The 12,080-nt window shown below is 47.7% G+C and overlaps 2 protein-coding genes across 3 annotated transcripts; one reads left to right on the plus strand and one right to left on the minus strand.

The window, feature by feature from the left end:
* Nucleotides 1–4,439: 4,439 nt before the first annotated feature.
* Nucleotides 4,440–10,431, plus strand: LOC124667798 (katanin p60 ATPase-containing subunit A-like 2). Of its 2 annotated transcripts, none has more exons than XM_047205040.1 (11): nt 4,440–4,528; nt 4,624–4,797; nt 4,920–4,966; nt 5,411–5,476; nt 5,587–5,694; nt 6,596–6,662; nt 7,147–7,231; nt 8,647–8,807; nt 9,028–9,129; nt 9,376–9,598; nt 10,025–10,431. In XM_047205040.1, exons 1-11 carry the CDS (start codon nt 4,472–4,474, stop codon nt 10,156–10,158), a joined length of 1,224 nt encoding a protein of 407 aa, XP_047060996.1. In that variant the 5' UTR covers nt 4,440–4,471; the 3' UTR covers nt 10,159–10,431. The 2 variants fall into 2 exon arrangements, with proteins under 2 accessions (XP_047060996.1, XP_047060997.1); XM_047205041.1 differs by having other exon boundaries at nt 9,395–9,598; nt 10,025–10,135.
* A 599-nt stretch (nt 10,432–11,030) lies between these two features.
* Nucleotides 11,031–11,645, minus strand: LOC124663367 (gibberellin 2-beta-dioxygenase 3-like). The gene has a single exon (XM_047201078.1). It carries the CDS (start codon nt 11,643–11,645, stop codon nt 11,031–11,033), a length of 615 nt encoding a protein of 204 aa, XP_047057034.1.
* Nucleotides 11,646–12,080: the final 435 nt, after the last annotated feature.

Consider the following 12,080-nt stretch of genomic DNA (forward strand, 5'->3'; position numbering starts at 1 on the left):
ATCATTACTGCTCAGCAGTTCACATCAATTATCCACTTAATCAACTAAGGCAACACAGATAAATGATATCAATAAGTAAATCATGAACCAGACACTTGCAAATGATCCAGTAGATCACTGCAAGCATCAATAGCTGCTTGAGCAAGCACCATCACACACCAACACAAGCCTGTGTGACACACACATCACGGAATGAGCAAGCGGTGAGGCACGGACACCAAACAGCAGCCTTTACAAGCAACCGATGATCATCTGATCATCAGGAGCTTGCTAAAGCATGACAGAGCATGTTACAGCTCAGCCCAGCAACAATACATTAGCAATATGAATTACTCAGCCACATGACATTAACAACTATATCACAGATAACTAAATCAGTCATATACATGAGCAAACCATCCAAGGATGGTGAGATCTTGTAGCAAGCATGCTCAACAAGGCATTAATATGAACAACAGTACAAGGGGTTAGCCAATTAGAGGCACTGGCACTTGCGGAATGCAAGGATTATGCATAATAATCAAGCCAGGGGCAAAGAAATGCACACACAGGAGATGCATGATACACATAGCAACAATATGAGCAACTTAATTGAGCATAAGCATCACAGTATGCTCATGAGCAAGAGTTCATGAGTTACAACGGCAAGACATAGAGAAGAGCAGCACACACAGAAGCAGCATATGCACAACAGCAGCACAGCAGCACAAGCAGCGCAGCTATAGACACAGCTAGCAAGGCGTAGCAACTACAACACATCGGCACGGCCAGCACCTCTACGAGGACAAGCAGGCCAGTGGCCAAGCTAGACGAAGAGGAGGAGGAAGGAGAAGAGGTAGAACAGGTAACGAGAGGAAGAAGGGCGGAGGAGATGAGAACTTGCGGTGAAGCGGAGAGGAGCTCGGCCATGGCGGCATGGCGGCACACGCCGTCGAACGGCGGCGCCAGGCCATGGTCACGCCAAGCCAGCTCGTCGCCAGGCGCACGGGTCCCAGCAGCATCACGGCGAGGCACGCGGCCGCGCCAAGTCACCAGGAGCAACGGCGGCGACGAGGTCGCCGTGGATCAACCGACTAGGTTACAGAGGGGTTGGGGAAGAACAGCAGCGGCGAGGAAAGGCAGATCGACGCGGATCACTCGAAGCGCCGTCGAACGGCGGTTCGATTGATACCCATCTCGCCGGCGGGGATGGCCGGTGGCGGCCGGAACATTTCGGCGAAGGCGGCGGCGACCACGGCGTCGCGAGAGAGAAAGGGGGGTTAGGGTTCGCGAGCACGTGGGGAAGAAAGGGGTCGGTGCGACCGACCGAGCCCGAGTGGCTCGGGTTAGGGTTAACCGTCGGGCCACCACGACAGGTGGGCCCAGGGGCAATATAGACATTTCACAATTTCATTTAAAACCAGAAACTTTGAAATTAAATAGAAAATTGATAAGAGCTCTAAAAAAATAATTAAAAATATGAAAATCAATCAGCATAAAATTCTCTATCCAAATAAAATATCAAAGAGAATTTTTGAAGACAATTAAGAATAAGTCTTAATTTGATGATTTAAATAATGATTTAAATCACACATATTATTTTCAATAAAGAAAATAAGTCCATTAATGCAATTGGACTTTAAAAACACCTTGACAACATTTCAAGGTTGTAATTTACTTTAAACAGAGTATCTCCAAATCAATCTTAGTATCAACCTCTTACATAAAATAATAATGTCATCGCAAGGGGGGAACAAACCCTAAAACAGGAATCGTGCATAATTGCTTCTTTAACCATTGCCCTTATCGGACAATGATGCTATTTTTCAGAAACAGAGGACAAGGGTCAGTCCACACTTTCCAAGCTGCAGAACTTTGCGGTGTTCGGGCAAGTTCATCACTTGCTCATGTCATTTGAGTATTTCTATCAAATTACTTGCAAAGTACTATGGTTATCACTATTGCATAAAAACCAAAACCACTACTTTCATAACTATGAATATGACTATGTGGTGGGCAATGGAACCATGGATTGTGTTGATATGGTGGAGGTTCCATTGCAAGGGTTTATATCCATCTAGGATTAAACAACAAATGTCGCCGGTGATTCTTGTGCCGTAATACCCGTGTTAACCATAAGATCCGGAGTGGGACGGAGTAGTCAAAAGTGTTTCCACCTCTCGTTCATCAACGGATGCGCTTTACCGTAGTACACTTGTAATCCAAGGGGGCAAGCGGTGAGGCTGGGGAGTCCTAAGTCCCCACGGCATAGTCCGTAGTACACTTGTCGCCCGAAGGAGCAAGCGGTGAGGCTGGGGAGTCCTAAGTCCCCACGGTATTGCGGTCTATGATGGGTTGCAGCTACCGGCGTAGGAGTGTATGGTAGAGCCCGAGCATCGTCGTCGTGGTCGGGGTCCACCTTGAAATCTACGGGAATAATGGGACCGGCGTGGACCCAGGGTCGGGGCATGCAACAAAGGGTGGGTGTTCGAGGTAGCGGAGGAACATGATTGGCTAGACCTTATACCGGGCCTCACACCGAAGGAAGTGTGGACGGGAAAGCTGCTCGGTTGGCACCAAGGTTAAGATCTCTTATGGGTAAAGCAACACACCTCTGCAGAGTGTAAAGAACTGTGACCTGTCACTCCCTGTTCCGGGATATGGAACTATGAACGCGGCCGGAAAGGAACTTCATGAAGTTCTAGTAAACCGGTGAAGGCTGACGGACATAGCTCTTTGAAATAAAAGCAATCTCTTGAAGAAATGGTTATCAAAACCTGCATTGGTATTAGACTTTCTGGTCTAATGCTGTAGCTAGTGCATTAAACACCTCTTTCCTATAATGAACTTGTTGAGTACGCTCGTACTCATCCCACTCTTAAATCCCTTGCTTAGATTGTCTGAATCGTCTGGAGGAGGACTACGACCACACTGAAGGAGCCGAGATCATCGGCTATGAAGAACCAGACCTCTCTGGAGGTGTTGAAGGCGTAGACTATCTCATAGTCTACGGAACCGGGGAGGCTTCCGGAGGAGATCAAGCCTAGGATCATCAAGTAGTAGTAGTAGACGAGCAGCCCGAACTCCTAATACTTAGCTGCTCGAGAGAATAAATGTACAACTTAATGAGACATCTATATTGTAAGCTAAGTTGGGTTCGCCTCGAACCCAGAAGGATTCTCTTAGGACCCAAGAGGAGTTCCAAGACGATATGTGTATGATATTTGTAATATTAAATGAATGAGTTATGGACCTGCTATGTTCTGTTGTACTACTCTGAGGGATGTAATATTTGCGGAATGGTACTTCGTGAATGTTATATCAACGACTGGCATACTACAACATGCAGTGGTATGCAGGGTCACCACACGCGGCCAGGTCTGCAGCGGCGCGGGCACGGCCGGCGGCCCGAGGCGCGGCGGCGGCCCGACGCGCGGCCCGACGCGCGGCCGAGTCTGCGGCGGCGCGGGCTCGAGGCGGCGGCGGCGGCCGACGCGCGGCCGGCGGCGGCGGCCCGACGTGCGGCCGGCGGCGGCGGCCGGCTACTGCGGCGGCGGGGCGGCCTCTTCACGCGTGGCTTCTCGCTCCCGGTCGGGGCCGCCGTCCACGGTCATGTACAACGCGCGCGGGGATGTTCGCCGCCGGGAGTGGGCTGCGGCGAGGAGATGGAGGAGAAGCGCGGTGGCCCGGCGTCGACCCGCGGCGGCTCGTGGCCGGGAGGGTGCTCGCCGTCGCCAACCTCGCCTTACGGGGCGCCAGCATCGTTCGCCTTGTTCGTACCCTTCTACACCGCCCGGGGCGCTCCGGAGGTACTGCGCGGCGGCGCCGCGACGACGGCCGGTGCGCGGCGGCGCGGGCGCGGCCAGCGGCGGCGGCCAGCTCTGCAGCGGCGCGGGCGGCCTCTTCACGCGTGGCTCGCGGTGGCTGCCAAGTGGGGTTGGGGGCGGACACAGCGGACAAGGACGGACGCGCGGACAAGTCCGTCACCACGCAAATAGCTCCTAAATTTGGGCCGGTTTTGGATCGTGCCGGACCTCGCGGGCCGTCCGTTTTGCATTTGGGTCCGCGCGTCCGCGCGTTGGGACGCGTTTTGACCCAAAAGGACGCGTGCGGACGTTTTGCGTACCCGGGTTGGAGATGCCCTTAGCTCCTTTATTATTGGGTATATAGATTTAGTGCCCGTACGCCGGAGACCCCAGTGGCAAGTGGGACATCCTCACGGTCACCGCAGTAAACCCCTCGCGCTCCAACCCTCCGCTCAACATACCGTCACCGCCTCCCCGTCCGACGGTTCGGTGAAAAACCAGCGGTGCGGAGATCCCTTCGCCGGCCTGCTCTCCAGCGTGTTCCCCTGGTGCTACCGTTTGTTTGTTTATTGCCAACAACCCGACGCCAGACGCCAGACGCCAGACGCCTTCAGCTGCTTCGGGAGCTGTCGCGTCCGGTCGTCCGTGCCGTGCGTGGGGAGGACCGGCCGAGCTCGCTCGCCGCCATGGCCATGGCCGCCGCCGACGACGACGAGCCCTCCATTACCCGCTGGTCCTTCGAGGTAAACAATTCACCCGCCTGCGCTGTTCACACCCCACTCTCCTGCTCTCCCGTGCTGAGATCTCGCTGCCCCCAATCGCCCTGGCCTCGGCGCAGGATTTCGAGCGCTACTACGACGCGGGCCTCGGCATCCGCCACCAGCCCAAGGGCGACGGTGACGACGATGACGACGACGAGGCGCCGGCGCCGGCGCTCGGATCAGGCCCCGCCGACAGCGCCCGCGCCAACGGCGGCGCTGACCTCGCCGTGTTCGAGCAGTACGAGCGTCTGGTAATTAATTAATTAATTAATTAAATTCGACCTTCTCCCGAAGGCTTCCGTGTTACTGCTTTGGTGCTAGCTGGCTGGCTGCGGAGAACTGACGGTTTTTGCTGTTGTTTTTTCGGATGCAGGATAGAAATGTCGAGTTCCGTAACGGGGCAATGGAGGCTGGGCCGCCGTAAGACTCGTTGCTTGCTTGAGTGAAGCACAGCTAATTTGCACGACTTCTTCTATCTGAACTACCGCAACGACGTCCTAAGATTAGCCCAATTCAGAAAATGCTAAAATCAGCTAAATAATTTTGGGATGTTCTTACATTAGAGTTATCTTTCAGTGCGGTTCAGTTTAGTTGATTGGCATGTCATGATAGTATCTGCTTCATTTCTCACTGGATCCTACCTAGTACAGGATTGGCAGTTCCTGTTGCTCGCCTTATTTTGACATCGCCCATTTTAGTTGACTAGACCAAAGTTAGGAACGACTCTCCTTTGCGGTAGCTTTCTAGCTGTGGCTTTCTCAGGTGGATGCATGCCAACTTGCCAAGTAGTGGTATTAGACTAGTCCGTGTAGATTACTCTGTCCAAATCTATCGTTGCTGCTAAACAACATTCCAATTTTGCAGGCAGAAATCTCTGCTCCCTTCTTTTGAATCTGCAGAAACACGCAACTTAGCCGAGACATTGTTGAGGTAACGGCCTTGCCAACTCTGTACCTATATCTTACGCCCTTACCATTTTCATACTGGCATGTGTTTCGGGCCTCTACTTTCTTGGTGTAATGCACTAATTTCTTCTACAGGGATATCATTCGTGGGAGTCCAGATGTTAAATGGGAAAGCATCAAAGGTTTGGAAACCGCGAAGCGTCTTCTTAAAGAAGCAGTTGTCATGCCTATAAAGTATCCCAAGTAGGTTTGTGTGCTCCCTGAAATGATATACTCCGCTAAAGCTGGATTACTTCTTTTTCATAAAACTTAATCTTGATATGCCCTGTAGTACCAAGGTGCAATTTTCCACTTAACATGGGTAGACTCTGGAAAGCTGTAGTATATACTATATACCTATGGCATACATGCTTCAGACTTCAGAAAGATTTCAAGCACTATGTATCATAACCTATTAAGCGACCACCATCTCATCCATGTTGGGGCATACAGTCCCTAGCTATCAACTCCAACTTCTGCATACCAGCTACCATCCACTCCTAGTCCTCCAACTGCTGTAACAAAGACCACGACTACAACTAATCGATAGAGAATAAGATATTCAACTTAATGATTTGGGTTGGTGGTCGTCCGTTCACTCCTTTTCTTGCCTTCCTCGTCTCAACCCTGACAAGCATGACAGTACAATCTACGATCATAGCAGTAAGCTACTGTCTCCTCCGGGTGCCCTATATAAATAAAAGAAGCAAAGGGAATTAATTTGACATATAACAAAACTATGTTTCACATTGTTTTTTTTTGGTTTCGTTGCGTGGCACTAGTCTTGCAAATGATTAGAGCTTTTATTTTGGTAAAAAACAATATCATTTCGACATTGTCAATTATACCAGCACTTGCACTAGCTCCAACTAGGAGTAGAGATCACACAGCCTCCCTTAGACCTGGGTGTCAATGCCTGAACAAATAGGGCTATACTAGGATGTGGTGAAAGACCACATGCTAAGTATCTGCCTTTTTTCACACCGAAAGGATTACAAAAAGTTTGTAGTTCTGATGTTGTAGAATCTGTATCATTCAGACAATGTTTTGCTTGTTGATCTATGGAGTATTTCTCCTTTGTTTCCTAACCAGATTCATCTTATAGATACTTCACTGGTCTATTATCTCCTTGGAAAGGCATATTGCTTTTTGGTCCACCGGGAACAGGAAAGGTTTGCACATTGGAAAACCTTCACATGTTTTGTGTTATCATTGTTCTTTTTATCTATGAAGCTATATTGTACCCTTTTAGCAATACTTTAGGGCTTCATGACGGGACTTATTTTTTGAGTAATTTGTCTAAATGTCTTGCTTAATGTGATTATAACTCAATTGTCTTCCATTCAAAATGCCTTCAAACTCATTTGAAATGCCAGATTGGGATTTGAACAACTATTTGTGTACCTATAGCAGTTGCGGTTGCTGGTTGATCTGTTCTGATGTTGTCTTCGTGTTGCTATTGTGCTATTGAATAATTAAGATAAAGAAAGGTTTCACTATTTCACAGTTCTTCTTATATCTGTTCTTCCATTCTTCTCTCCTTTTAACTTAACATTTTTTCCATTCCATGGATTAGCTGTCATGCTGTACTCAAACTAAAATCGGTGACCATCATCAAAGTGCAATTCTTAACTGCCTTCATATATTTCACTTCAGACAATGCTGGCAAAAGCTGTGGCTACTGAGTGCAAAACAACCTTTTTCAATATTTCAGCTTCATCAATTGTTAGCAAATGGCGTGGTATGCCTTTTCCTCCTCTTGTTCCTGATGTGCAGTTGCATTGTTTTTCTGCTATTACCGTTGCTGTTTTTCCCTGGGGTATGCTGGACTGCCCTACAATATATATCAGTCTGACCATTTAATAGATGCTGCGCGGAATTTTTTTTGTACATTAAGTGCCTTTCCTGTTTATTAATATTCTATATTGTTGTCATATATTTACGTTAGATGCATACTTTCATGTTTGTTGGATTCTCTTGGAGAGTAGTATTAAGGGAGCTCTAAATCTGTTCTCTGAAAACAACCTATTTGCAGATATGCACTGCAGTAAATAGTCACTGCATTTAACCTTGCAAACCCCAGGAATTAATACATGCTCTTCCCACCCCGTGATGTTAAGGGGCTTTGGTTTGTGACCCATTTCAACCATACCAAAATTTGATACTACCAAACAAAAATAGCTCACATTTAGTTTGGTGCATAATTTTAGCTCTGCATGCAAAAGAACTGGCAGTGCCAACTCCGCAAGACATGGACACGGGCTTCTCCTGGGGGATGAAATCATCACCCCCTTGTTTTTGGCAGGGCTCTGGCCCGCTGTTTTGTTGACATGTCAATTCAGGAAAGGATGCATTAAATACTGGACTGGTTTGACTACAGTGCTTATAGTGACCATATTTCTAAACCACAGGTCTGATTTGTGGTACATTTGCAGAGCTGTATTCGCTGTGATTTCATCAATAAAATAAGACCCCATACTAGCTATATCTGATATAAAGGTGTCGTATGTATTGCGAGGCCCACACCACACACACATATCAAAATTTTGCATGGTTACAGTCCATAAACCCTTCAGTAGAGATGCCCTGCACCCTTGCACACCTTGTGCTACCCATCAACGTCCTCATGTTGCATCATGCAATGCTTGTAGCTCTTCCATGGACAGTATCCGCTACTAGCCCCTGTTTGCACCACAGTTCTCCCCTGCACCCTTGTACTCCATCTTCTGTTACCTTGACGTCCTCTTGTCGAGCATTACTTACAGATCTTCCTTACCCATTTTGTCTGCTGGCTCCCTGCTTGCACCACAGACTGCTTGTTTAAATGACCCCACTAGTGATTTATGGAGCACTGACTTGTGGAATTGTCACTTTCAGCTATCAACATGGGGAACTGTTTTAAATCACTGATCTTTTTGGTGTGGAGTAATCACCTACTTTACGAACATGGAAGAAGAGATATTTTCATTTAAGTAATTCTGTTTACTCGGCGATATTGCAGTTGTGGAGGTCCACCAAATAGATTGGTCTTTATCTGCCTTTAGATTGATGCTATTACCTCGAATATCACATCCTTATTGTGCATGGGATTCTTGTTTGCCCCATTTCTAGCGAAGTTGTATCACATTTTGCTTACTCATAGTTAGTATGGTGCAGGTGACTCGGAGAAACTCGTAAAAGTATTATTTGAGCTTGCGCGGCATCATGCACCATCTACCATTTTTCTTGATGAGATTGATGCTATTATTAGCCAACGTGGCGAAGCTCGTAGCGAACATGAAGCCAGTCGGCGATTAAAGACTGAACTATTAATACAGGTAGCTGTCTTGGAGATTTTGCAGAGTCTGAATTATACTGAAATGTTTCAATGCTCACTGAATATTAGCCCAAGCACTAAAAGAATGGACACATGGGATTTAGTCAGCACATGGAAATTTCCTGAAGGCGACATGCTCAATAATCTTCTGTTGTTTGCTTTCGTCATGAAGGGCTGTTTTGTTTCTTTTTTGATTGTTTCCTGACATTTCATTGGTGCAGATGGATGGACTGACTAAGACAGATGAGCTTGTTTTTGTTCTTGCGGCCACAAATTTACCATGGGAACTGGATGCAGCAATGTTACGCCGATTGGAAAAACGTGTATCCTTTTCTATGCAAACTAGAAATATCAATGTATCATGAACATTCAATGGAGGTCAATTTACCATTTTGCCATAGGCTCTTCTAATTGTACAATCACCTAAAACAGTAGGGTAGTAATTTAACCTTTATATCTGGAAAATGATTGTTCAATCTTATTAGAATGCCACCAGAGTTTGTTTGTGAGACCACACCCTATTCCTTTACCTAAACAAAGGTAAATTTTTCCTTGACTAGTCCTATTAGATTCTTGTGCCCTTACCAGAGCCAGAAGCTAGACATGCTATGTTTGAAGAGTTCCTACCTTCTACTCCTGATGCAATGGAGGTTCCGTATGATATTCTTGTGGAGAACACTGAAGGATATTCGGGCTCTGATATACGCCTTGTGTGCAAGGAGGCTGCAATGCAACCCCTTAGACGGATAATGGCAGCTCTAGAAGGCATCCAAGAAGAAGTGCATGAGGATGGTATGTGCTCTGTCCTTCACTAGTATTCTCATATCTTTTCCGCAATATTTGTGTGCACCAGAACAAATGATTTTGCATCTGTCGTTTCTGTTGGAGATCTGCTGCTCCTTATACCTATTGCTTCCAAAGTTCTAGGAAGATGTTTCCTGTGGGTGCATTCAACGGCTTTAATAGTGAACTTAAAGCTTAAAATAGAAAAGGCCAGTAGGACCTAGTGAATAATTTATATTTAAATCGAACCGTTATTATATGTAATTTTTTTGACACCTTTACCGTAGGGGAAGCCCCTACGGTGTAAATTTTATAAATGAACTGAAAGAGCCTTTACAAAGTTTTACGGGAGAATCAAGGGGGATAGAAATGATATATGTAAAAAAAATCAGTTACATTCTAGCACCTTTGGGTTAAAACTGAAAAATGGTGCAGATTTGCCTGAAGTTGGTCCAGTAACGGCAGAGGATATTGAACTTGCTTTGAGGAATACACGGCCGTCTGCTCATCTCCATGCACATAAATACGAAAAATTCAATCAAGATTATGGCAGCCATGTCCTCAGCTAAAGATGGCAAAGACAAGAGTATTTGCCCGCTTTAGATCTCTGAGGTGCTCTTTGAACTGTTCACTAAGCATGTCTAGAAGCCTATTTATATGATTTCAGCTGCACCCTATATGGAACCTAAGTGTTACTTGGCTAACTACCATCCAGTATTTCCAGCTCATAAGCACTCAGCTGTGACGATATTTTCTCCATGTACATTACCATTTGTTTGTCAAGTAATAAGCTCTGGGTCCGATCCTTCGCTTGTTGTCCCTAATTCTGTGGCGTTTTTCCATTCTAAGTATGTTTATGTTCTTCTAAGCAGCTTAAAGCTCTGTTCCTATATTAGTCTCTTTTACTAAACTCCCTCTGGTTCCTAAAAGTTGTTGTTTTCAGACATATGTAGAGTCCATTATCGCAGGGAAAATAGCTAGAGAAAACTAGCAAAATATATGTTTGTTCATGGATCAACACATTAGGTCGTGTCAGCATGTTCCATTATTGTTTTGCTCCATGGTGCGCACTTGGCATCGTCATAGCTCTTAGTTGAGCTTGTCCTCTGGTGGAATTGAGAAACGTTTGTGAGGAAACACTACCTTAGAGGGGTTTGAATTTTTAGATTTGGAGTTGGTAGATGGCAAGGGCTGTTATTTGGGTCTCTGTATAGGACGTTGAGATGATCCCACATGTAAGAACACGCTGCCAACCGATTGACATAAGTAAAGATAATCCCTTGTCATATAGTATGATGATACATATAGCAAACAGGAACACTGTAGCCTTTCAGCTTAATTTAGCTTAAGCTTTTGGAAGTTGATAGGTACACGAGACTGATACATATAGATAGGCTTAACCGAACTGACGGTTGGGGGATTTCCAAATCGATAAGCTGCTTTACTGCGGAGCAGTGGCAGCATTCAGCAGCAACTCGCTTGCATCCTTGGGGGATTCTTCAGCGCCGAGCTGCAGGAGCAGGAAGGGCTCCAGCCTGCAGGTGGCGAGGTTGGTCTTGTATGCGGCCGTCATGTACTCCTCCCACGTAAAGCTCTTGTACAGTTTCGGCTCCAGCGGCCCCATCACCCCAGCCACTGGCACGATCCTCTCCACCGGCGCCGGGCCGCCGAAGTATATCATCGACAGCCTCGACCGGACCTCCTCCCCGGCCTCTGCCACCACCCTGTGCCTCACACTCCTGTACCTCCCGTTGGTCAGAACCTGCATGGCGTCGCCGACGTTGACGAAGATGGACTCTGTGTCGGGCGGGACGGGGAGCCAGCTGCCGTCCTGCAGCGCGATCTGCAGCCCGGGGATGGAGTTGGAGCGCAGCAGCGACATGATCTGAGGGTCCGTGTGCTCGCCGAACCCCGTGGAGCCACCGCCCACCGCCTCCGGGCGCAGCGACGGCGGGTAGTGGTTCACACGCAGCAGCTCGTCGCTGCCGTCCCTGTGGACCATGCCCCTGAACACGCCTGTGTCCTGCATCCCCAGCCCTTCTGCCATCAGCTCCATCACCCTCCCCGCCACCTTCTGCACTATCCTCATGTACTCATACAGCGCCTGGCTGCACTTGATAATTAACACTCTTGAAGTTCAAATGAAATTTAAGCAGAGTGCAGGTGCAGTCAGATATTATATATGTACCGAAGTGGGATGGGCATAGTTGAGGTGGAATTAACAGTGTGGGAGCCGGTAGACAGCATGAGGTACTCCAGGGAGCCGACGTCGCCGTTGGTCCCGATATTTCGGCAGCCATAGCGGAGCGGCTTCGTAAGGCCGGCGGCACTCTTGATCTTGTCACACTGGGGCAACGCGAAGAAGGCCAGCGCCTCGGCCTCAAGCGTCTCCGCGAGGCCGACGGCCATGCCATGGTTGACGGCCTTGAAGAAGCCGTGGCTGCTGCAGGCGTTGGCGATGGCACCCGCGGAGCCGGGTGACGACAGGTCG

The sequence above is a fragment of the Lolium rigidum genome, chromosome 6, assembly GCF_022539505.1.
Source record: "Lolium rigidum isolate FL_2022 chromosome 6, APGP_CSIRO_Lrig_0.1, whole genome shotgun sequence".
Lineage (NCBI taxonomy): Eukaryota > Viridiplantae > Streptophyta > Magnoliopsida > Poales > Poaceae > Lolium > Lolium rigidum.

Excerpts from the sequence above, each read along its gene's own strand:
- LOC124667798 (XM_047205040.1), top strand. The coding sequence starts at position 4,472 with ATGGCCATGGCCGCCGCCGACGACGACGAGCCCTCCATTACCCGCTGG. Across the intron at positions 5,695-6,595 it reads ATGCCTATAAAGTATCCCAA|ATACTTCACTGGTCTATTAT; the intron begins GTAGGTTTGTGT and ends TTCATCTTATAG. Across the intron at positions 7,232-8,646 it reads AATTGTTAGCAAATGGCGTG|GTGACTCGGAGAAACTCGTA; the intron begins GTATGCCTTTTC and ends AGTATGGTGCAG.
- LOC124663367 (XM_047201078.1), bottom strand. The coding sequence starts at position 11,645 with ATGGAGCTGATGGCAGAAGGGCTGGGGATGCAGGACACAGGCGTGTTC.